Genomic DNA, 26433 nt, shown 5'->3' with positions numbered 1-26433 from the left:
AAACACCCACCTCTTCCACTTATCTCGCAGGAATAATTAGGGAAATAAAAAGACTGTATTATCTTTTTTAGGGCACTTTCTGAGATGGGGGCAAGATATATACTCTGGCGGTAGGTAGCAGCTGCTTTTCAGACAGAAAGAGAAACCAGGTATCACAATAGCTAAGTCTGGTCATTCATGGAGTTGCAGATATAAATAGCATAGCCAAGGTTATTATTTGGCACATGTCTTCAGAAAGCAATATGGCCAAGCAACTTAAGGTAGCATTTTTCTTATTACGGATCTCAGTCTTATCCCCAGATCTATTTGAGGTGATTCTGTGTAATTTCTTGTGCCTATTTATTTGTGAAATGGGCCAGTAGTGGAAGTGTTCCTGATATTGCTTATGAGGCCCTAGTAATAAAGATGTTGTGTGTATACAGTCAGCAGCAGAAAGGAAGACCAGAAGTCTTACATATTGCAGTTAAATACACATTGTATTAAGTTAAGAGTGTAGTCCCACCTCCAGAACTCCTGACAATTTATCAGGAAAGCAAGCAATCTTGACAGACCTGCTAAATGAATAAGCATTACATTAAACGTGCAATATCTAGCATATCTAACAGCCAAATAAAAGATGTAAAAGAAAAATGCATTTGGCTGAGACAATATTTAAATTGTCACCATCAGTGCAAAGGGGGATGAAGGGCTGGCTTGGGAGGAAACGGTGATACCTGTGCTTTGCTGCAGCACGACTGCTGAGATTAGGTTTAAAATGACAAGTTTTAGCTAATGCAAGACTGACAATGTCTAGCCAGGTTTTTTATGTTTCATGTTTTGGCTCCTCCCTGGGGCCCCTGCTCTCCCCAGCTCCCACCGCAATTACCATCCAAGACGACTTTGGATCCTGTCCCACTTTTCCCACTTCAGATGCAAGCTGGGCTTTCCCTGGTGATGGTGGTCAGGAAATAAAATTCAGAGCTATGCTATATATATATCTGTGGGAACAGAGGGAGCTTGGATCCTAACCTCCCCCTGGGCAGCAGGAGTTACTTTTCCCCTTTATATCCAGCTTTATTGCACACAAGAGAAAAAACAAAACAACTCCAAGCCAGAAAAGAGCTTTCCCAGCTAAGCCCTCAACTAATACAGTTCCTGACCAACAACCTAGAGCTACTTCTGAATTAAAAAACCCCCAAACCACCCTCTCCCCCCGTTTCCAAAGTGCTTCAACCACCTCTGCTCGGTGAGGAACAACCTGACCCTGGAAATCAAAACCCTCTTTCCACCCTCTTGGCCACAGGACCTGCCTCAAAGCCCTCATTTATAATATTTCAACAGGCAAACAATGGCCTGAAACCACGGAGTGAAGTCATCAGCGCCACAGCTATTCTTCACAGAGGTGCCAGTGGTCTCAGCTGCATTAATGCATCGCTGACCTAATACGCTATGTTAATTTTGGCAAATGCAGGTCTTCACAGGAGGCCTTCAGAGCGCTGCCGTGTCAGGACCTCGCGGATGTTGCAAGAATATGTGAGTGTTTTTTTAAAAGGCTCGCATCACAGGTGAAATTTCTTAGATTTGCATTGGAACTGAAAGTTGAGCGTGTTGAGTTTGGCTGCAGATCTTGCAAAAATAAACCAAGAAAGCAGCAAACATTACCCACGTTGTTCAATCCGTGAAGACTTCACGCCGCAAAGGCTCAGCCTTTTTGCATGGTGAATATTTTCTGTTGTGAGGCTGCTGTGTTCAAATGCCCTCCCTGTTTCTTCAGCTTTGTATTGGGAAATTCAAGGGACTCTGTAGCTGGAAGCGGTTTGCTGTTTACAAAGTAAACCCCAGATCTCAGGCTAAATTAATTAAGTCTCAAACATTATTATAGCATCAACTCCCTGGTTAAAGTATCTGCTTGTCAGCCAGGGTAAGACAACTTTGTCAGGCTGTTGTTCCAGTCTGGATTTTCCTGTTATTACTTCTGCTGGAGTCTGGCATGTCCTGTCATCACCACCCAACTGTCTTCTGGTAAAGTGCAGGAAAGGAGACAGAAAAGAAGAAAAAATTCAGACAAAATCAGTTTCTCAGTAGCTCTTAATTATCATCTCCAGCAAAAGCTTGAGGGTTGGTATTTTAAATGACAGGTTGGGTTTTTTTTGTTTAGTGGCCAGTTGCTTCCTATTGAGCTGGGGAGTAAATAGTTAAAAGCCTTCCTTCAAAACAGATCTTGCCCCTGAATATCTGCAGTATCCTTTTTGTTTATATTTTTTCCAAATTGACAGACATGATAGGAGTCACCTAAGATAATTATTTTATCATTAAGACAAGAATGTAAATAAACAAAAATATGACATTTGTCTTTTTTAGTCTGGGGACAAGAACATTGCTGACTCACCGAGAGGAAAGAGGTGCAGGAGAAGAGAATAGGAGGAAGGAGGGAAATGAATCAAAGGAAGTTTTACTTTAGAAAAAAATAACTAATTTCCCTTTTAGCTTTCTGACAGACTTTTTTATTTTTGCTTTTTTTGATATTTTTTTCCCCTTTCCATATAACTTACAGGGTTCCAGGTGAAGGAAGCTTGAATTTGAAGCAGCATCTTCTGGCAAATGGCTTGGAAATCCTGCATGGGGAAACTCGTCAGACCGGAGGTATAACAATTCCTCAGGCCAGTCCTGTCTATACAGTTGTACCATGACTATAGACAAATACCTGTGCAGTTCACAAGAAAATCCCCATGCCATGATGCTCCACTCATGGTATCTACCAATCTCTGTGGGTGGACTTAGATATTCTAATTTGGCAGCAGTTTGGCCAAAGAGACTCTAATTGGTAAAAATCACCAAAGACTGGGGCAGTTGCATTTCAGTACAATACTACTGGTACATATCCCTATGTTTTACGTGCATCTTTTTTATGTCTCCTCATACTTTTTTCTTTCCAAACTACTTAATCTCAGGGATCAAGATTCTGCCCACAACATATTTCTGCTTAACGTAGTGAAGATCACCAAAGACCATTTTGTGTCATCGAATTATGGGAACAAAAGAGTGTTTCTAAAACAAACCATCAGGTTATATCTTCACAGTTGTCTTCCCTACCAGCCATGTTTCTGGCAATTAATAGATTTAATTGTGGGGGCAAGTGAATAAAAATTAATACAATACTTTTACAAAAAGAATTATCTCTGCAAGACATGAAGAGAGATAATGCCAGCTGTTTCAATGATTACATGCATTTTTCTAAACACTAAAACCAATTTATTTTGAAATGAATGCATCTGAAACGTTCAAAAACTCCTAATGGAAGTCATGCAGTAGTGTTATTTTTCCATTTCCTGAAGTACTTAAAGACTATTTTACTTTCCAGTTCTTTCAATCTGTTTGTATGTTGTAATGAGAAACAGACTTTTTTTTTTTTAACCATGCTATTGCAAGAAAAATAGCATTTTGGCCAAGAAAAATGCAGATTTCCCCACCACAGGAAACAATGAATCTAACAAACTTCAACACATTTAAGTAAAACAACAACTTAGTATTTTCATTAACAGCTATGGTTTCAGAACAAAGCTCAGCTGTAAAGTCTCTGTTACAGAGTTTATATCTCTTACATGAGTTAAACTAAGTAGAATGGCTTCGCCCTGTATTTTTCTTCTTGACATCTCTGTCTCTATTTATTACATACACTCAAGAGCAGTTATTTAAGTGAAAGAAAGATTTAACAGGCTTAAAGCTATTTGATTTCTCCTAATAAAGAGAGCAAAGTGTTCAGTGCTTTAAGTAAACTGATACACTATTTATTTAATGTACAGTTATAAAGATTTGCTGAAGTGCCTTAATATGTAGTATACTATAATTAATTGTATTTGAAGTAACTGCCATTAGCTTATAAAATAATTATCTAAACAGATGACAAGCATAATCTGAAATTCAGATTTGCATCTTCTGTTGGTTCTCGTTTCAATAATCTGAAAAGTTGAATGTTGAGCTATTCAAGCCTTAATTCTGCTTCTCACTTTTCCCGTCCAGACCCGCCTCCATTAATTTTTTTTCGCAATAATGTAAGCTAGGAAATGATGTTTAATCCTGATGAGTGCTAAACAACCTCAGGACTTGCTCATTTTACCTCTGGCTTGAACTCTGCCACTCCCTCGCGCTGACCATTTTATTAAAGCAGGCTCTTCTCCACTCAGATTAGCGAGGGCGTTGGCATTGCAGCAGCAGTGCATCGCCACCGCTGAAGATCATTAGACATTAGGTCACTGGAAATTTTCTTCTAACGCAGTGTCATTTTTTAACAACTCAGAACACCCAACTACACAACAGACAGCTTGGCTGTATTTTAAATTAGCACAAATGCTAAAGCCAGGAAATGTAATTCTCAGGATATCAGAACAAAAGGTTCAGAGAAAAAAGAATTCTTATATACCATAAGATTATCAGGACTAGACTGTCACACCGTGACCTTGCTGCTGTCTAGCTAATCTGACAATATTTGGCAGAGCATTGTTTCAAATCAATAACTAATTAACAAAGTACAAAAGAAGTTGTACTGTTTTTGAGGCTCCTTGTTAAAAATGGCTTTTGGTTGCACATGGGCAGAAAGGTCGCTTTTATGATATCTTCACGAGTCTTTCAACATCTTGCCACTGTCAGATTAAATTACTTTTAGCAATTAATTGTCATAAGTTAAAACAGAAGCACATTTGTTACAGCAGGTTGTCATAATGACATGGTGAGCAGTTGTTTTGATATGAATTTCTTCCACTGACCCTCTATCATATCTTAATTTTTTTGGTTGACCTAACTGGAAAATTGGGAGCAATCTTCTAACTCAGGCGGCACAGGCCAAACATTGGGGGTCTTACTGAGATTATAGACTGAACAATAACGGAACAGAAATTCCAGAGATAACTGAAGATCTTGAGAATAATATGTATCTTCTATACATAAACCTATTCTATACACGTAACCTATGATGTCTATGCTGGTGGGTGGAATAAGAAACATAAACCCTCAAAAAAACATATGGATGTAGCTTTTGTTACTGTTATAAACGGTCCTTGATGCCATTTGAGTCCTTTATTAGCCAACACCATTTGTTTGATGTGTTTTAAAACAAGGATTATGTGGATTCAACATCTGCAACTTGCACCCATTCAAACCATTACTTAGTTTTGGAGGCTTGGACCGTATCGTGGTTTAATCAAAAATAATTCCACTCTTTAAGTTCCTTTTGTTAAACTCTGTATCATGATGCACACATACTGTCCGTCTTACAGATTAGTCCTCCAACATTTCTTGTCAAAGTTTGTATGAGTTTGCATTAAAACATTACATCAGGGTGAAAACAGACAACAATCCTAACAAAACTCCCCTGTATTTATTTGATAAATGCTAAACCCCATTTCAGCTGTTTGCTGGGCTTTACCATGCCACCAAATTATCAGAGCCTCTCTGAAAAAAAAATCCAGTTTGCTCACCAACGATGGTGCAAAGCCAATAAAATTTATCAGGAAAAGATAGAAGCATTATTGATTGAGCATGTCCTCCTGCTTAATATCTCAGGTCTGTCTTCTGTGAGGTTTGTTACCTCTTGCTGTTTGGGACGGAAGAAATAATTTTGAGTGAGTGGCAAAAGCAAGATGTAGAATGCGTCCACAGGGCATAGCCAGCAATGTGCTCATTAAGGTACATAATAGAAATGTTAATCAAGACCTTAAGAAAAAGACCCCTGTATTAGGTAGATGCGGCAAGGTTTTGGTAGTGGGGGGGGTTGCAGGGATGGATTCTGTGAGAAGATGCCAGAAGTTTCCACCATGTTGGATGAAACCGACGCCAGCCGGCTCCAAGACGAACCCGCCGCTGGCCAAGGCCGAGCCCATCAGCGATGGTGGTAGTGCCTCTGGGATAACAGATTTAAGAAGGCGAAAAAAGCTGCACAACAGCAGCTAAGAGGAAGAGGAGTGAGACTATGTGAAAGGAACAGCCCTGCAGACACCAAGGTCAGTGCAGAAGGAGGGGGAGGAGATGCTCCAGGTGCCGGAGCAGAGATTCCCCTGCAGCCCGTGGGGAAGACCATGGTGAGGCAGGTTGTCCCCCTGCAGCCCAGGGAGGTCCACGGGGGAGCAGATCTCCACCCGGAACAGTGGAAGAGAGAGAGGGGGAAGGAGCAGCAGAGACAACGTGTGATGAACTGACCGCAACCCCCATTCCCCATCTCCCTGCACTGCCAGGGGGAGGGGGTGGAGAAAATGGGGAGTTGAGTTGTGCCTGGGAAGAAGGGAAGGGTGGGAGGAAGGTGTTTTAAGATTGTTCTTATTTCTCATTATCCTGCTCTGTTGTCAATTGGCAATAAATTAAATTAACTTTCCCAAGTCAAGTCTGTTTTGCCCGTGACGGTAATTGGTGAGTGATCTCTCCCTGTCCTTATCTTGACCTGTAAGTCTTTTGTTGTATTTTCTCTCCCCTGTCCAGCTGAGGAGGGGTGCGAGAGTGGCTGGGTGGGCACCTGACAGTCAGCCAAGATCAACCCACCACATCCCCATATTGCCACGAAATGTCCTAGTGCTTGGTGATAGGGAATGAAGTGTGGATAAACAGGGAAAGGGAAGCAGGACTGACTCCATCCTGCACTGGAGAAGAAAGAGATTGTGCAGAACGAACCTGGGCAACTGCAGGTTCTGTCCTTAATGATGGCAGCAGAAAAGCTGTAACACCAAGAATGGTCTGGGTAAGTTGTCTCTGGTCCTGGATGTCCTGTAGGAGCTGATTAACCAGATCTTCAGGCTAACTTGAGATTTTGGAAGAGCTCTGATGGCTCTTATGGTTAAGAACAGTTGAACACTGTTTAACAATCCACGTTTAACGTATTTTGCTATTTTTGTAGTTTAGCTCTGTTAGTGCAAATGTTTCTATACTAATGTATTTTAAATCTTAAACCTTGTTTAGTAATAAAGCTGACAATGAGCAGTAAGAACTGATAGTTGCCAGGTACCAGATGTCCTGGAAATCTCCCAAACTGTGATCACATTCACTGTGCCCGATATCCCAGTACAGCACCAGAATACCCAAACCTGCCTCTCCACCAAGCAGCACAGATTAGTTTTGGAGGTGGCAACGTAGGTGTCTGCATGAGCAGACTTCTTCCAGTGAACAGCATTCACAGAAAACTGGATGGGAGTATCCTAAATAATTTGTAAACTTTTATGAACATGGGCACAGGTTTAAGATATGAACAGAAACCAGGGGCCTGTCCAACGGCTTCAAGGCAACCTGTAGTCAAGGCAGTGGCCTGCAGCTGAGTAATAGATTCAGGTCTCACTTTGAAATTAACAGTGCAGACAAAATCTTCTAAGAAGTGGTTGTGCACAGGCTTAATTAAACCCCTGCTCACTAATGCTTTAATAAAGTTGTAGCCTTTTTAATTCTGCCATGTCTATCCTCTTCTGAACACACACTTGGCAAATAATCAATCTGAATGTCACAGGATATTTTTCCTCTTCCCGAAACTCAAGAACTGCTTTGTAGTTTAAAATGAAAGTTTGTGGACTCAAATGAACAATGTAGACAAATCCTTTTTTGCCAAAGAAATAACAAAGAGCAGGGAGTAGGAAGGACATGGACAGTACTTGTATCCGTCCAATTAATAAAAGATGGGCATGCCAATAACATCTGGAGAACATCTGTGAAAAAACTTCTACTGCTGTACTGTTCTAAGGTCCTTTAGCAAATTTAATCGGATGATCTGGCTTGGGGCATTTCTTGATCTCTGAAGAAATCATGAATGTTCTGCTCAACATGCCCATGTTAAAAATGCCAAGAAACACCACTGCCTGTCTGGAGGGGCTTGTATCTTTCAAGGTGCATTTCTGTAGAGGTACTTGTGCAAGACCACATGGTATTAACCATGCTAATAGCTAGGTAGGCTTCCTGGTCTCAGTCACCTGAGTCTGCTCTTTTTAAGGCTGACCAACCACAACCCAAGTAGTACCAAATGTTCTGAGACAGGGAAATTCACTTCTCTCCACAATGTCCACATGTCCTGGTTTCAGCTGGGATAGAGTTAACTGTCTTCCTAGTAGCTGGTACGGTGCTATGTTTTAAGTTCAGTATGCGAAGAATGTTGATACACTGATGTTTTCAGTTGTTGCTCAGTAGTGTTTAGACTAAGTCAAGGATTTTTCAGCTTCTCATGCCCAGCCAGCGAGAAAGCTGGAGGGGCACAACAAGTTGGGAGGGGACACAGCCAGGGCACCTGACCCAAACTGGCCAACGGGGTATTCCATACTGTGTGACGCCACATCTAGTATAGGAACTGGGCAGTGGGGGTGGGGAATCGCCGCTCGGGGACTGGCTGGGCGTCGGTCGGTGGGTGGTGAGCAATTGCACTGTGCATCATTTGTACATTCCAATCCTTTTATTATTGCTGTTGTCATTTTATTAGTGTTATCATTATCATTATTAGTTTCTTCTTTTCTGTTCTATTAAACCGTTCTTATCTCAACCCATGAGTTTTACTTCTTTTCCTGATTTTCTCCCCCATCCCGCTGGGTGGGCGGGGAGTGAGCGAGTGGCTGCGTGGTGCTTAGTTGCCGGCTGGGGTTAAACCATGACACACAGGCAGGACCCAAACTGGCCAAAGGGATATTCCATACCATGGGATGTCATGCCCAGTATATAAACTGGGGGGAGTTGGCCTGGGCGGATTGCTGCTTGGGGACTAACTGGAGATCAGTCGGAGAGTGGTGAGCAATTGCACTGTGCATCACTTGCTTTATATATTCCAATTCTTTTATTATTATTATTGTCATTTTATTATTGTTACTATTATCATTATTAGTTTCTTCTTTTCTGTTCTATTAAACTGTTCTAATCTCAACCCATGAGTTTTACCTTTTTCCTTCTGATTCTTTCCCCCATCCCACTGGGTGGAGGGGAGTGAGTGAGCAGCTGTGTGGTGCTTAGCTGCTGGATGGGGTTAAACCACAACACCACAAAGCCTATCCATAACTTAAATGCTTCTTTGAGAGCTGAGGTGGAACTTAGTAATGTAGAACCATTGAACCACATCAGTGGGACAGCACCTCTGGAGGTCATCTAGTCCAACACCATGCTCAAAGCAGTGTCAGCCAGGACTGGTCACAACTGCCATGCCTGATACTTTCAATCAAAAGCAGAAAGAGCAAGCTGTGTAGGTCCAGTGTTGCAGAAGTCTGAAAACATATGTGATAGAAGTTCCCCAAACCTTGAACCACGTGCGTTTGAGAGAGTGACTTTGAACACACTCCAGAGCCAGAGAGGTCCTGCAGATGCATACCACTGCAGACACAAAATCATTTACAATATTTCCATGTCATAACCTTTTCTTTCCAATTTTTGTATGCTCTGTGGACTCCCAGCACAACTGAGGCAGTCGTCACCTTTTGCAACAGCAATCTGTCTTCGCTGCGTCTCGCAGGCCTGAATTTTGCCTGGTCACTTTATCTTCAGGTAGAAATAGGCATTACTTCATAGTGTTGTTAGAAAATCATGTCATGGTTATTTACAACAATTGTAACAAAATAACAACAGCATCTGAACTTCCACTCCAGTGATGATACCGTCTGGTGTCCATCAGGATAAAAATCCATATAAATATCAGCCAAACTCTATCAGTCAGCTGGGGTAGTTCAAAAGAGAAATGGAAACGGTAAAAGAACATAATGAACAAACAGTCAACAGCAGCAGAAAGGTATTTAAGACAAGTGGACTCCATGATCAGATCAGATGTTGTTATTTTAAGATCTATCACAGCAATAACTCATTTGCCCACTTAAGGGAAATCAGTCAGAGCCTTAAACAGCATTCATCGTCTGAAAGCTTGACATATCGCAACGAGGAGGATTTCATACATGGCGAAGGTCTTCACTGGTAAGGGATCTAAAAATAAGCAACAGCCATTAAACATAAGCCTACCCTTTTTTGGCAGCCAGTGCAAAGGACACATGCTGAATAACATCATCCTGTCATCAAATGTGTTTGTTCATTTTCAAACAACAGGAAAAAGGGAGTACCCAGAGGTTCAGAGAGGTGTACTGCAAGGTAGAATGTGTGAGGGCAGTAACTTATCAAAAGATAAGACTACAAAGTTAATTGCAGAACCTAGAAATCTTTCAGAACTGCTAAATTGCTTTGTTACTTTATTTGCTAACTTCAAAAGGATTCCTCAGCAAACCAGATCCCTAAAAGAAATAAATATCTGTCTTCTTAACGTCTACGTGCAATTAAGGCTTCTGTTTTCCCAGGTTAAGAACAGAGTGGCTGTGACACAATTAAGTGATAATGTCAATTGCCCACTTTTCTAGGATATAGGCTGAACTTGCAAGATCCATGAAATCAGATTATTCAGTTACACAGCAGGTGGAAAAGATAGGAGATAGGAATGAAAAACCATCCTAGAAGGAAACACCCGTCCAAAAGAACAAACACGTTGCAGATGCTTATGAAGGACCAGCCGTATTGTCTGAATTAACTACATTTTCAATTTCTTGCTGTACTATATGACTGGGTGTACTGATTAAATCTTTGCTTTTGGTAAAAAGAAAACTTTCCAGTGTTACGTATCCCACGCCTGCACACATTATGTCAGAGCCCACCTCCCACAGAGTCTGCAGGATGCTGAACGTGCAAGAACGTGTGTAGGTTTTGCGTGATTCAGTGTAGGTAGTGCCCCTCTGCTCACACACATGCACGCGCACTTGTGTGTGTATGTGTAAGGGGGAACTGCCCCGTGTAATTCACGCTGCATTATAGGTAAAACAACTGACTCAAATTTAAGTGATGCTAGACACTGTGTAAGTTGTAAGGTAAGTCTTTTGGGACAGAGCAACTCTTCCACTCACTCCCTAATTCAATAAGGACAGGACAAGACTGGATGCAATATTTTTGCTGGTTTTTTTCGGAAGTGTACAGTCTTAGCAACCAGGACCAGTATTTCATTAAAGAACTAAAAAACTGACACTTGGATGGAGGCATGGCAAATTATTTCAGCACATCCTGATGGTAAACTAAGGATCCTTCCTGCTGCATGATCTAACAGCAGAACGGCAACCGGAGCCCGTGTGACCCTGATGTGCAATCCCTTTAATTACTCACACTGCTCACCAGCAACAGAAGGATGATTATGTTTGTCAAAAGCTACTAACCCAGGGACGTCCCCTCCTTCCTGAAGAACCTGTTCAATATAGTTGTGATACTCTCCTCACTCCACACTTTTGCTAGAAGTACCAAACTAGAAGCTCCCAAACTGGTGCTTAAGAGCCCAGAAAAACTTAAGGATCCGCAACACACACAACTCTTGGTAACGCTAAATGCACCTTGGTCTTACTTTATTCAGCAGTTTCTCTCCAAGCAGTGCCATCTATTGGGAAAACTAACTAAAATTCAAATATTACTTGATAATAAAGAAAATATACTGCATTGTGTATCGACAAATTCACTCTCGACAACCACTGATCAAAAAATACAGAGAAAGAGAATGAGAATCAACTGTTAAATAACAAAGCGTAGAAGAGTGCTGCTGAACAGCATGCAGCCCATGCAGGGGAGAAAACCTTCTACCGACACCACCGACCACAAAAGACAAAAAGCATTTTTGATCAGTTTAGCATCCCCTTTTAGCCAGGGAGAGAAGAATAAAACAAGGATTCAGCTGAGAGAGGAACAGGAAGATTTCTCAAAATTTAGATGAGTTCATGGTTGGAGATACCGTAAAACAGACTACCTTAGGAAAGACTTCTGTCTGGACACTACGAAAATGAAGTTAACAGCTCTGAAGTTGGTAAAAGGTAGTTCTCAGGGCGTGCTGATCAGCTACAGAGTTCACTAAGGCATAGCAAGAACAGAGGTCATGACTCTGTTCTCAGAGCTCACAATAAGGCATATTTCTTTGCCTGTCTAGGGATGACAACGAGCTGATTAAAAAGATAAACCTTGTTCTCAAGAGGTAAATAATTCAAAATAACATCGCACAGTAAGTAAACTCACAAAAAGTAAAGATTTCAGTTAGTAAAAGCCTTCACTTGTAAGGATTTTAAAATGTAATGAATGAAAGGCCTATAATAATTAATTTTTCAAATTGTCAGCCACCTATGAATTGCAGGGTAGGAACTGACATTTTTTCTGGGCAGCTTATTTGATATTCCTCCATGCCACTGCTTCCTCCACTACTTCTAGCCCCTTTGGCAGCCGTCACTGCTGCAGGCAGCCAAGCAGACTACAGAGGAACTACCAGATTTATCTTCATCCCAAAAGCTAGATTTTTCTTCCCATATTTTTTCCTGAATTTTGACTTTGTTTTCTGTAGCAGATGAGGTGAAAACAACATCCTTGAATGTACTGTGCATCCTGTGCCCCCGTTCCCTGTCTGCTGACATTCATTTCCTAGGACTCCACAAATGTTGTTTTCCTGACCTCCATGCATTGCAGTACAGTCCTTATACCCCCCTACACAACACCATAAATATTTCTAGAGGAGTTGGGTGGGGTGGCGTGTCCCCACAGAAAGGGTTATTTTGCAACAGCACCATTCATCTTAAGATGATTATACACATTTAACTCGGAAATTAATTTTCATCACGTCTCACTGTATCAAGGCTCTTACGGCTGACTGGTCCCCAAGAAAAAAACACGTAAAGAATCTCCAGGGTTTGCAAAAAGGTGTATGTTGCCACTTGAGCCCCTGCTAAATTTCTTCTGCCAGTTTTCCCAAACACACTGAAATCTAGCATCAAAACATCCAACTGTGTGCAGTAGGTTAGAGGATAATATCCTTGTTTTGGGTATCAGCTAAAAGGATATTATCCTTTGATTCTGTTAGATAAATGATAAAGGATACTTGCAGAGAGCAATCTGTACTGGCAGGAGGACGGACCAGAAGACCTACGAGGTCTTTTCAGTCCTTCACTGCAATTGCTCTACAATCAAAGAGAGGCAGTATCCGAGTACAAGAAGTTTGAATAATTTTATTCACCTTTGCCTTCAACAAGTAGGTCTGCTTTCTGCTGAGCTAGTTTTCTTTACCATTAGCTTGCTAACTGGCCAGGTTTACCAAGCCTGAATCCTGTCTGAAAGGAAGGAGGACTCATCTGACCTGTGAGAGACGGTCTTTGTTAGCACAATGGGAGCACTGCACAGCTCATGGTGGGAGGAGAGATGCAAGCTGGCTCTTTCTTCTGGAAACTCACACGCCTTGCCTCACGTTTTAGGAGCCGGATCTAACAATGTGCATTTTGTCGGCATCATGTAATGCATGTTTGAAAGACACCAAAGCTAGATGGCCCCGATTTATTCCTTTTGTTTGATTAAACCATACTTCTGAAACGCAGAACAAAGAGAGGGTATGGCAGAAAGAAGAGCCAGTGGTGCTCTTGAAGAGATGCAAAATCTTCCTTCAGTGATTATCCGTGTCTCTGATTTCTCACTTGCTTAAGGAAAAGAAGACAAATATAACTTTTCCGGACTAGCAGACACAAAACATACTATAAGAAGTATTTACAGTCTCAGGCTTTTTTACAATACCTCATTTAACTGCACAAGCTAAATAGCCTATGCATAAATTATTGCATACTACTATAGTTTAATCTCTACATACTTTAGCTATTTAACATAAGATGCCTGTTCATTGTAGTATCAATAGAATGAAATATGATATATAAATATTCTTCCTGTTATATAGAAACTAATATAGGAACTTAAAGCTTATCTGACCCTTTAGGAATGATGCGGACCCCTAACTGGAGGTGCCCAGTGCCATTGTAGCTGCTTTAGAGTCCTCTGCTTGGCTTCCAGCTGCTGGGTCAGGGTGGTGCAGGTCGCCGGTGATGCAAGTCCTACAAGACATCAGCCAGATCTCTCCAGGTGTCCCAAATACCCTGTGGCACCCAGAACATCACTACGCGTTTACATCCCAGCACCTGAATCGCGGTCTTTTTTAACACCGAACACCCAGTGGAACAATAAAGCTAGGGTAGTTTCTAAGCAGTTCTCACGAGTCTTCCATTGCCAGTGTGATTTTGGTGTTGCTTAGAAGTGGAAGAGATTTCTCAAGAACGTAAGGAAGTAATGGGCTTTAAAAGGTAAATACAGACAAAGCAAAACCATGTGTTATTTCAGAGGTGTAGGTAAAATAACGCTTATAGTTGTAAGAGGGGGAAAAAAAAGGCACTGTGACATAAACATTGGACTGAGACTTTGGAGGTTTGAGTCCTGATGCGCAGATCTGCCACGGACTTTCTCTGTGCTGGAGCATGTCCCTTACCTCTTGGGAGCTGTCTGCCTAGCGCTTGTCATTTTGTCTCTTCTGGTAGAATAAAGGGCTTATTAGCTTGGTCTCAGCAGCACGCTAATGCAGTCACACAGGCTCTGGACGAGAGCAGGCGTGCACCTTGCCAAGTCACAGGGTAGGCAGAGAGAGCCTGCATCTGCCCAGGGACGGCCACGGGGCCAGACCCGCGCAGCTGGCGGGACCACGGCTACGCCGGGAAACAGCTCCATCTCCAACGTGAAATAAATCCGCTGCACCGAAAGGTCACCCTGCACAAGCGGACACTCCGCGGTGACCTTCAGTCGGGCAACGGCTCGTGTCAGCCGTACTGAACAATAAGCAGAAATGGCACAACTGTGCTTGCACGCTTGCCAGCATTTCCTGCCCACCAGCAGTCGCTGCATACTTAACCGTATATTAATAAACCTGCCTCTTACCACTTTCTCCTAAATACTGGCACAAATTATCCTGATGCGACCATTTTTAGTTAAAATGAATTAATTAGTTGCACATGTTCTTTTTCTATTTAATCTCTCGCAGAAAACGGGAAAAATTATTTTTGAAAAGTATGTTACATCCAAAATTAATTTAATTTCATTGATATGCTGTTAGTATAAATAGCGCTGTTATAGGTTGTGCTATCGTAAAAATAGTATTTGCAGTAAGAATTATTAAAGCAGCTAAGGTCGGTTAAAAAAAAGGACAAAACTCCTATTGTACGGGCCTAGGAAAGGCTTACCCCTTCTGCCCAGAAAACCTGACCCCATCGGTTGGTCTGATAAATGTACTTCTTCCTACTTCTTCCTTCATCGCTTCTTTGATATCCTTCCACTATTGTGGCAAAAACATTATTGCAAATTACTATTATTACAAAATTATGCGATTTATACTTTTTCCTTTAATAACATTTCAGAATCCATTCAGTATACTTGTGTAAGTGGTGAATGCTTATTTAGAAGGGGATAAATACTGATTTACATTTCTAAGTGTCTTTTAACATAGAGAAGACACTGTCAATGTGAAAATCTGTAGGGAGTGGGAGATGGCTTGGAGGATGGAGGGAATAATCATGTCACATTTAAGCCTGTATGATCTGTTTCCATAGAAAAAGGTTAGAGATCAACAAATTCTCAGTTTAGTTCAGTAATAAATGAAGGTTGGCTAGGGTATTAAGTTTCTGGGGGGAAGCATTAGCCAATATGTACAGCAGCAGCCTCTGGTGGTCTAAGAAAAAACGGTAGTATCTGTAAGGATAGAAATATGTTTTTTAAAACGATGTATGTACATATTTAGCTATTTGACTCAATCCGCCATTCAACACATTAAAAAACAGATGCTTTTAAAATGATCTGCTGGCAATATGCTTGTTAAAATCTGAACAGTAAGAGTATTAAAATTCATATGCATTCATTAGCATGTTATATAAAAGTAAAATGCTTTTGTTTAATCATTCCATAAAGTATTATAGTCAATGCTGATTATCAAGAAGTTTTTTCCTTGGTTTGCATGAACAAAAAAGAAACCAAATTTATAAGATTGTTACTGAATTGATGACATTTTCTGTCTTCACTCGTGAATTCAGTTGGCAGATGTTTTCAAGAACAAAAAATTCTGTCTTACTACAAACCATATTAAGCAGGTTTTTCTGCCATAATGTTTGACATGATGTTTATTGCCCAGACCAAATCAGTCCCTTTAACAAGCTATAATGTATGCCAGAAAGTACATTATTTCATAGTTAAGGAAACTTCCAGCATGAAACGATAAGTACTTTGATCTTTCAAGCACTATGCTTAATGCACGACACACTCCCATAGTCGTTTTTATTTGTACTCATTTTGTACAAAAATACAGTGCAATTTGAGGTTTTGTATTTTAAGACTCTGCTTTTACATATTTTTGAGTAGCCCAGCTATTTGCTTTTTTTTTCTGTGAAAATGAAAATACTTAAAAGAAATTTTCTATGGAAGAGTTCAATTTTTCCAATTCTTGGAAAATCTAACTGCACAAGTGGCAGCATCATCCAGGCAGCTTTAATTTGTTCAAATGGCATTTCCTCATCAGATCACAACAGATCTCAATGACCCTATGAGAACATAACTGAGGATATTTATTCCTACTACTTAACAGTCTGAAACAATTTCTTCAGCATATTTGACACAAACAGATTTTCCTTCAACGCTAGATGCAGTCGATGACTTCTTGTGAAGATATTTTTCATCTAGTATCTCTGTGCCAGTTTTCCCTGCTTGGCAAAGATGACGTAAGGCTTGCTCAGGTTTTTCAAAACTTTTTCACAAGATCATTATGAAGCATATACCACCCTTAAAGACTGTAGAGTCTGTAGAGTGACAATATGTTTTATTTTAAGAGCCCAGTGAGTCAAGCGTATACTATATTACACAGTAAGTAAAAGTTGTATCTAAACTGCCCTTTGCGATTACCCCAAACCAGCTCCAACACCATACCCCCCACCAGCCCGTGGTTGCAGTAAGCCTGGCAGCAAGTCCCAGGGTGCAAACAAATGGTGATTCCTGTAGCAGAAGTAATCCTACGGACCCAAGCATGGGAGGCAAGAAATACATTGCAAATATGGCATTGCACCATTTTGTTTGCATCGTGCAATGCCTGGACAGACTGACAACCGTGTCTGTGGCCAGGAAGGTGGAGCAGAGCATGCTATGTTCACAGCTCCTCTTGCAACCACCTACAGACTTAGCAGTTCTGCCCAACAGAGTAAATGGCATCCTATCGGCGGTCCAGTTTTGTTTCAGAAACAGATAGGCAAGTAAATTGCAGTAATTTGTCCTGCCATACACCAAAGCAGGGACATTTTTCATTCTGTTTCAAAAACCTTTCTGTACTAGAGACTACTAAAGAAAAAAAACCCAAAGAATTCTTTCAGAATAAACCAACTGCATCAGAAAACATGATTTCAGTTAATATTCCTAGGAAAGGAGACTACCACCCACACTTCCACCAAAACTTATGCTTTCTTTCCTTGGTTTGAAGAATATCAAATAAAGGGAACGTCGACAGTCATATTTGAGACACAGAGCTGCAAAAAAAAGGAAAATGGGATGGAGTCATGCATTTTATGTTTTGGGGGTCAAACTTCCTGAAGCCAAATTTCACGCCTCATCAAGCAAAAGAACCACAAGAAGGCAGAACTGCTAAAATGGTATCAAAAAAAGGTCCACTTGGTTCACCTTCAACAAGGGGACACTGGACCAGAATGCTGACTAAATGCCTTTCTGGACAATACAGCAACATTGTCCACTGGCTTCTGATGGACCTTGAGACAAGGCTGGTAGCCCCCCTCTTAAGAAGCCCGGTCTGGCTGGTGGGCAGAATGGCATCTCTCATAAAAAGCAGTGGATAGAAAAACCACTGCTCTGTTGGTGACTCTGAATATGTATATGCATCCTTTTGTTTCCCATACTCAGTAGTGAGATATTTCTCAAAAGACACAGTAATATTTACGGTATTAGTGATAATCCTGCATCCAGGTTACAAACTCTTTTAACTAGCCAGTACAGCTGTATTTCTCCTACAAACATTGTTACGCTAAACCACAATTAATAGGAACACATTAAAATTTAAGATGATTCTAACACGTCTTCGACTGGATTTTTCTCTGTTTCGCACCAGAAAGGGATATACGTTTTTACTGTTTCAACTACACTGTGGCATTTCTGACATTGTTTTACCATTGAATGAAAATGCTAACTTTCATAATAAGGGCTTTGGAAATTGCATGACTCAGTCTCAAATGTATAATGCATAGTATGTATATGAAGCAGAATGTGTCAAAGTGCAAATAATATTGTTTGTGCCCCCTGCAGAATTAGAAATCCTCGGGTAGCACTGTTATAACGATCCCATGCTGGTAGCATTACAAAGTGCAAAGGTTCACTGAGTAAGAAAAGAGCAAGGGACAGAGTTTCCTCATTACACCATTCTCGAACTATTCTAGCTTAAATATTTATTAAGATATTAATAACTCTCCTCCTTTATCTGCCTTCAGAAGTTCAGCTGAAACACAATGGATGACTGCTCATATGAAAACAATACATTATAGGGTAAATCTGCTACCACACAAGATGAACACCGGTATTTTCCACAGTACACTATTAATTCAGCAGGTAATATGTTAAAAAACTATAAAGCTATAACTACTGCCTCCCCAATATAAAAGAATATAATACAATAAATGCATGCATGACATGTGAAGCTAATATGTTGCTTAAGCTGCAGTAGAAGGTTTCTTATGCACACCTCTGTTTATAAAATCATTTTTACAAAGTCTTCCTTAAATCATTCTCTTTCTTGATAGCACCAGTGAGTTCCTCTGGGGTTCATTTGAAGTTCCCCTTTGAAATTAGAAAGGAATGTTTTGTAACTCTTCCAAAACTTCACATTCAATAAGTGACAAAAAATATCAATAGAATAAAGAGCCAGGAACTCTGTATGAACACTTGAATGCCATCTCGGGAATGTCTTTGGTTTTTAAAAAGCATGCTGTTTATTAGCCAATATGAACAGTAAACATATCTATACATCATTAAAGAAGGGCAAACAAAACAAAAAGAAACTTACTCTAATATACATCTGCATAGTTTCTTTTTCTTTTTGTGGATTTCGATACTTTTCATAGAAGTCACGTCGCTTCTTTGTTTCCTTCTGGATTTTATCTTTTCTTTCCCTCTTTTCTGCAGGTTCATCTGAGCTATCAGAAGACAGCTGTACTTGGGCTTTTGTCTTCTCCACTTCAATATAGTTCTCATTGGGATTCAGTACTATTACTCCATAGCCTTCCTGTTTTAGAAGAGACACATACACACACACACAAAAAGAAGAAATATGAAAAGGGAGATTTAATGCTTGAAAATGCTTTGCATTTACTTTAATGCTCTTAAAAACTTTTATATTTATTTCAGTAAGTTCACACAACATAATTTATAGAAGGGCATTTTAAGAATATTCTGTTTGTTTCATTTCTGTCATTAAAGGGATATTGATGGGTGAATATGTGTCTGTGCGTGCACTTATGCTCATACAGTGTCAGAAAAGTTGCCTGTTTTACCTTTAAAATAATTTAATATGTTGTTTTATTCATAAGCACTTTATACGACTTTTTCAGAAAACAGTATGAGAACTAAAAGCAAAGTATTATTTTAAGAACTCTACATAATGATGAATAAAAAGCTTTATACGCAGCCAATAAAAACCTTTAAAATAAAAAGGATGGAGGGATTTCACACACACACACACATATATATATGTATTAAAGAAAGCATGTGAAAATTATTCACCACAGTTTAAAATAGTAAAACCTTTTGTCTAGCTGACAACAAGCATACCATGCAGAAGCCAATAGCAGCAGTAACAATGAATCAATACCAAAACTGATTCAGTGGTATTGCTTACAAGTCAACTCTTTTACTGTGGGGATGACTTTTAAGTACATCTTTAAATCTGCTCTGAAACTTCACTGGGATTATGTCCTGTATTCAACAAACCCAGAGAAAATTTGTGACCTGCAGGATGCTTTTGAGCATACCAGCTGCATTTTTGTGCCTCAGAAAATGAGCCAGTTGAAAAATACATGAATTTATGAATGAGAAATAAATCTTGAATAAATCAGCCAATCATTTTATTATGATTTTTAAATGATGGCAAATCACACAAGAATTGTAATATTCGTGGAAGATATAATCGCAAACGCGGGGAGAAAAGAGAAGCACGTGCATTTAACAGATGAGTCCTTAAAGTTACCATGGGTTCCCAGTCAAAATCAAGCTGTCCTTTAAAAGTAAATTTTAATAAAGACTTACTTTTTGGAAACGTCTATATTAATTATCTTACCGAACAGCTTTATTCCAGCTTTTCACTTGGTGCTTCGTTTTGCACTTGGGCTAGGCATAAGGATCAAAGAGGTCCCCATACCTAGCTGGCCAGAGCAAACCAAGCCCACGCCAACAAAAGATACTTTATTTGGGCTTGCTTTATTCTAATCTGTAGAGCCATTCACAAACCTTGTAGTGCATTGTGGCCACTGTCAGGTAGACAGATTGTCACTCGGTGATTTTCTACAGTTGGACACACTTGACTAGTTATCAAAATCGCATCTGAAGGGAGTTCCTACCCCTCGTCCTTGTGCCCTTCTCAAACGTCTGCCGTAGCTTCTCCTCCCACCAAAAACCAAGTTAAAGGGCACGGTTGCACTCTGCTAAACAGGGTGAAATAGAGGCATTCAGGACACTGTCTCTGGCGTAAGGGACGTAGTCAAAAAAGGTCACCATAGGCCAAAGAGAAAATTGCCTCCTCGCTAGACGTGGCGCCCTGAGTAAGTGGTCTCCTGTCATGTTGCTCCCCTGCCCTCCCTGCTGAGTGAACTGAACTGGGATAAATATAAACAAACAGGCAAATAAAAAAATAAATGAAGGGGGGGAGGACAAAGGAAAACAGAAAATTAAGGAAGACAAAAAAGTTTAAGATCTACCCACGCCGTTGCTGGTCACCCTAACACACAACGCTGTATTATTAACAGATAAAATTTCGAACTTGGAAAATTCGAAGCTTGAAATCCACTGCAGGGGAGAGTACCACTTACAAACATTCCCAAATTACGCGCCTCAGAGGAAAGAATGGGTTTTTGAGCTTGCTAGTGGCAGAGTAGGACCAAGTTTTCATAGCACTTGGCAGGCTGGTGGTTTTGGGGCTCTCTATGCTATTCTTCTTCTTGACCTGCTTGTTTTGAGCAGAGACGTTCCGCGTATCGATTCGTTTTGCTTTCTATACAATGCCAAACGCAAAATTCATGTGTTTATCACAGGTCTACAAGTGTTACAGGGATTTGAAACTCTGTCCACTTTAAGCTGACCACAAAACAAGACACATAAATCATCAAAGAAGTAGAATTTGTCTAAGTTATTGATTATGTAACTGAAAATTACATGACTCATTTGTCCAATTTTATGAGGACACAATGTCAATTTTTCACATAGACATCAACAGATGAAATATGATTCCATTTTTAAATTCACTATTTCATAAATCAATTAAAGGATTTTTATCAATTATATGTTAAGCAGTGTAACATGTCTCCTTTAAATTTTTTTTTTTTTTAATTTCTCCCAGATAGCAGGCCTTTCCTGTCAGTACAATTAAAATAATTAAGTAATAACTAAGATAGGCTTTCTTATAATTGAGAAAAAGCAAAATCTTACAATTTGTAAGACTTTCTCTTAGGAAAGTTATCTCTTTTTAGATTGTTTTGCTTACACAGTGTAGTGTATTTCCCACTCCCTTGTAATTCTGCATCCTAGATTGCAAGATGTAAACAATGGCACCAGAAAGAAGACTTGAGAGTAACACGTATAAAGCAACATGGAAAAACAAAACGACTGGTAAAATTGTACTCAATTACAACCTCTCTCATTCAGCCTTAGCCCAAGCATTTTCTACTGAAAAGGAATACTCAGCTCCAAATAACATCTATGTAAACAACGTGGCTTTTAATTTCAATTAATTTTTAAAAAATGTATTTCACGTGGGCATAGCTGCACCATTAAAGTTCAGAGCAATCAGAAAATTAAAAAAGAAGGTGGAACTCCTCAGTAACTGATACCTAAAATACCTAAAAAATACCTAAAAAAATACCTAATACCTAAAAAAAGGCCTTTAGCAAATTTTAGTAATGGGCAAGTTACACAGTCTTTGGCATGGCTGCTAAGCAAAGACAAAATCACATTCATTAAAAAGTACCTTTTTAAATGAAAGTTGTGTTCAGAAGTATATACCTCACAATGTCATTAAAAATATCAATTTCAGCTATGATGAGTTTACACCATTCTTAAGATGTAGCGACCTACAATGCAAGTAAATACCATCATCCAGGAGAGTTTTAAAGCTTGCCACCATCAGTGAAACATTAGGTATGTTTTCAAAGTACGTAATATTGGAGTAGTTTTCTCCTGTGTGTCCAGTGCATACAGAAGGAGAAACCACTCTCTAAAGTGCAAAGTTTTTTTATGGTAAACAGCTAAACTTTGGGACAAGCCCCCCACCCATCAATCTTCAGCTGACTGAAAGAAGCCAAGCCCCATGCTCTATCTACCACATGGCTGAGAGAATACAGATGTTGCACAGAAGCCAAGGCCTGCCTGCATTCCCCATTAGTATATCTGTGATGAGATGCAATAATCAGGACAGACACTGACAAATACAAGTCCCAGCCTCTGATCTATGAGTTCAGTGGATACAACTACAGTTTCTCTCTCAGACTACAACACCCAATTAACAGCTATTTCCCCAAATTCTAACGCTTCAAGGTAAGTAAAATGTAATCTACACTACCTACCAGCATCCTCCAGGTAACTACTTCTGGAGGCAGAGGACTGTGTGAGAACTCTACTTTTAGGTTCATAAATACAAATACAATTAATACTTATGATTAATGCAAATGATGATGAAAGGAAAAACAGGCTGACAAGTCAAGTGTTGGAAAGAATGATGAATCTCGGTTACAATACCTTTACTACAAAGCCAAAACAACGTAGAAGGGCCTTTTCCACTGTAAAATGGAGTGGTACTTTCTGCCTCTTACTGGAAGTTCAAGCAAGATGTTTGAAAGGGAAGCAATACCAAAATTATTGCCTCTGACAACAACAGTAAGGTTAAAAAAAGGAACCCCAAAGTATTTGAGGTAAATTCCAAATCTTTTGAAATCTCTTCTGCCTGGCCACATGAATAATGAGCTGAAAGCATTCAGCTCTGCATATTAATCCACCAAGATGGGACACCATATGTGACCAGAGAGGTCAGGGCTGGAGAGGAATCTTTTGACCTATGTAACTATCTTTTTTGGACTGCGAGCGAGGGTCTGAAAGAGATCATTTTCCTAAGCTTTATCAACCTGAATTTTCAAGTTCAGGTTTCTATTTGGATCATTGGCAACAAGACCGGAGTTAATTCCCAGGGGAAATGCAACTCAAAGTGCTCAGCTCTTAAATCTGCCCGTGGTTAAAATGGACACAGCAATGCCCATTCATCTTTCTGAAAGATGTATGTTCTGTTCATTTCCCCTCTTTTCCACGAGAAGGGTACATCTATGTCACTGTTGCGACATCGTAGGTGCAACAGTGGGATGAGGTCATGACAACCAATCAGAAGTCACTAGTGAAGCGTTAAAGTAAACATAGCTGTTGGAGATGCAGCTCAGCTTGAAAAATGCCCCCTCCATTATTTGAGCAATTTTCTCAAGACGTGACCTGAGACTGAAACGCCTGAAATGTCAGTTGACTCCGCTTTCTGTTTCCACCCAATGTACATTTTGGCAACTGCACCCTGCTAATACTTTGCGATATTTTCATCCCGGCTACACCTCGGCTGCCTGAATTCCAGCACTGTGTCCAAGTGTGTAAAAATGCTGTGTTACTGCCAAACACACATTGTCTTACTAAGTTCCCAACTTAAAATAGCTCATCAAGTTAGGCAGGAAAAGAAAACACGCCACAAAAAGTTTTTAGAGGACCACCTGTTGTCTATTATTTTTACATAGCACTTACTCATAAATCATAACACAGGGTAATTAATCAAGCTGTCAAAGAGAAGGTCAAAGGTTATGTGGGGGAGTCAGGAGGTCATGCATGGGCTGATAGAGGTCAGGGTCACACTGCATTCCTCATTATCAAGTTGGGATGAGAGACGGCCCAAGCAAACAAAAGTGAAAGCAGATGGAGAAGTGAGTGGATAAAAAAAAGGAGAAAATTTCACAAACAAAAAGAAAAGTGAAAGAAGAATGTCAGTTGCCTTCAAACAAGGAGGAGAATAGAGCAGAAATACATTGAGATGTTCTCAAAAGGTCTCACACAATACAAAGAAACTACAGTTTGATTATTTAAATACACTTAATATAACTTTCCATCCAATCTTTTTGCAAATATTAAGCGATGCCGCAAAATGGGCATGGTAGTTTTGGTTCCATTTCACATCTGAAGTCAATACTTTCAAGGTGAATTAGACAAAAGGAACCTATTACTGTGATGAATGCTGATGGATATATAAAATTGCTTCTAAATGCTGATGTTTATTCCTGTTTATGGCTACAACCAATAGACATTCAATAAAAAAGTTATAACCTGTTTGAATGATGTATTAAGAACTATACTTTCATATACACAAATCCTCACAAACACAAAGCATCATAAAAGTCCCTCTGGATGACACAACAGTTATAAAATATTCTATCATTACACTGACCTGAATTAGATGCAGAATACTGTGCAAAATTAGCTGTCACCCTTTCCTCAAAATCTTTGTTAATCTCATTTTGAATGTTTGCAGCTTTATCAACACATGCATCAATGTCAGCTCCTTGGTTACTGAACCGCTGTACTTGGAAGAAGATATAATTAAAATGTTTTGGCACAGAAAAGGTGAAATTGTATCTTCCCCTGTTCCCTGAGGAGTCTGTAAAACATGTAGGATATATTGACAAACACACACCCTTGTCTAGAGCCCTGACATCCCAGGTCACCCAACTGCTATTTATTTCAAAACATTCACTTTACACTTACCCTAACTGTCACCTGCTGTGTTACTAACTTTTAATGGATATTAGAGCTATAAAAACAATAAACTCTTCATTTCCTTTCTGTTACTGCCTTCTAATTCCTCACTACATTAGGTCCATATCTATCTGCATGCAGAACTGTATTCATCTTATTTCACCATATATAGTATCTTTATGCTGGAAAGTATAAAAGATGCCACTAGAATGCTTTACTTTCTATTTGTTAATTTGGGGCTAGCGCAGCTATACTAAACAAACCAATGTTCAAGGCTGAAAAAAACCACCATATAAGCTGTTACCACATTTTGAGTTTACTGCTGAAAAGTTTTGAAAAGAATTAATGTTTTACATCTATCTCTAATTAGCAACCCAAATATGTCTATGTGTAACATCTTCAATCCTGTTTTATGATGTTTGTTCCCAAGGCCAAAACTGAATAAACACATCCATGAGTTATAAGGATTTTACTCCCTCAGTTGTGTATTGTATTCTTGGTTAGGAACTTCTGTGCCTTTACAAGCACTAATTTCACTGGATTTTCAGCAGAAAATTATTTCTCATGGCAAATGAAATACATTGAAACTATGCTATAACATTAACTGAACTCTGTGAATTAACAGAAAAGAACTATGTTCACGTTCAAATACTGCTTGAAATGTTGTTTAATAAACCCCAGCCCCACCACTGTTCCCTGATGTCAGATTCGGGCTATCTGGAGAAATGACCGGAGGCTGAATGGAAGTGAATCCAGCCCAGCCACACAGGCAGGACTGCAAATAATCCATCCACATCAACTGCCCAGGCTGCAATAACAGCTCCTGCTCTTCACTAAGTGCACGCAGCTTTGGGGTCCATACAACCTGTGAAAGAATGAATCCACCAGTTACCCCCAAGGCCCAGCATCTTTTAATGATGCCTCATAGGTACCCCTTCTGTAAATAAAGTCTGCACACTGAAAGTTTTTTCCCCTCTCTCTTAAGAAACTATTTTATTTTCTTTTCCCACAAAAACTTCAGAAGCATCAGAGGGGTACAAGGTCTCAAACAAGAACCTCATGCATATTTCACTGTTTCACTAAGATTTTAATTAAAATGTTATTCAGATTTCTACAGAACTTAACTTTTTGAAAGCAATGCACCAGAAACAATGGCAAATCAAATAATCTTCATAAAATCCACACAAGTAACAAGTAATTATTGGTTCTAATTTATCAATAGGGAAACCAAGGAGAATAGCAGTTACTCTTTGAAAGTTATGCTCAAACAAGGTGCAGAGATGAAGCTGGATTGTGGGATTTTTTAATGTTTCTATGGTATTTCTAAGCATCCCATTAGCTGACAGTGAAAGTTCTCAACTGCAAATTCATTTTCAAATCCACTTTGCCTCCTCCCTGAGAATGTCACAGTATGTCTTAATTATTCTCATTTGTACTTCATAATGAATATACCCCCAAATAGTCTTTAAGTATGTATTTTTTATGTAGCACAACATGAAAAAGTAAGTAAATTTATTCTAAAATACACTTCATTTCCCTCCCTTTTGTAATCATGTAAAATCTTTTTGTAAACATTTTCTCTTT

At 39.7% G+C, this 26433-nt stretch overlaps 1 protein-coding gene across 12 annotated transcripts in view; it reads right to left on the bottom strand.

Annotated features, from left to right (window-relative positions):
• FAM172A (family with sequence similarity 172 member A) overlaps nucleotides 1-26433 on the bottom strand; it is a 271889-nt gene that overhangs the window by 121026 nt on the left and 124430 nt on the right. For all 12 annotated transcript variants that reach the window (XR_008233477.1, XM_052776899.1, XM_052776898.1 and 9 more), the window contains one exon: nucleotides 18875-19093. Coding sequence is in view for 11 of the 12 variants with exons in the window: in XM_052776899.1 (XP_052632859.1) it covers nucleotides 18875-19093 (219 nt within the window). In the remaining variant the exon portion in view is untranslated. The remainder of the gene's footprint in view (nucleotides 1-18874; nucleotides 19094-26433) is intronic.

This window comes from Harpia harpyja, chromosome Z (genome assembly GCF_026419915.1).
Source record: "Harpia harpyja isolate bHarHar1 chromosome Z, bHarHar1 primary haplotype, whole genome shotgun sequence".
In the NCBI taxonomy this organism is placed as follows: domain Eukaryota; kingdom Metazoa; phylum Chordata; class Aves; order Accipitriformes; family Accipitridae; genus Harpia; species Harpia harpyja.
This window is presented reverse-complemented; position numbering and strand designations above follow the sequence as displayed.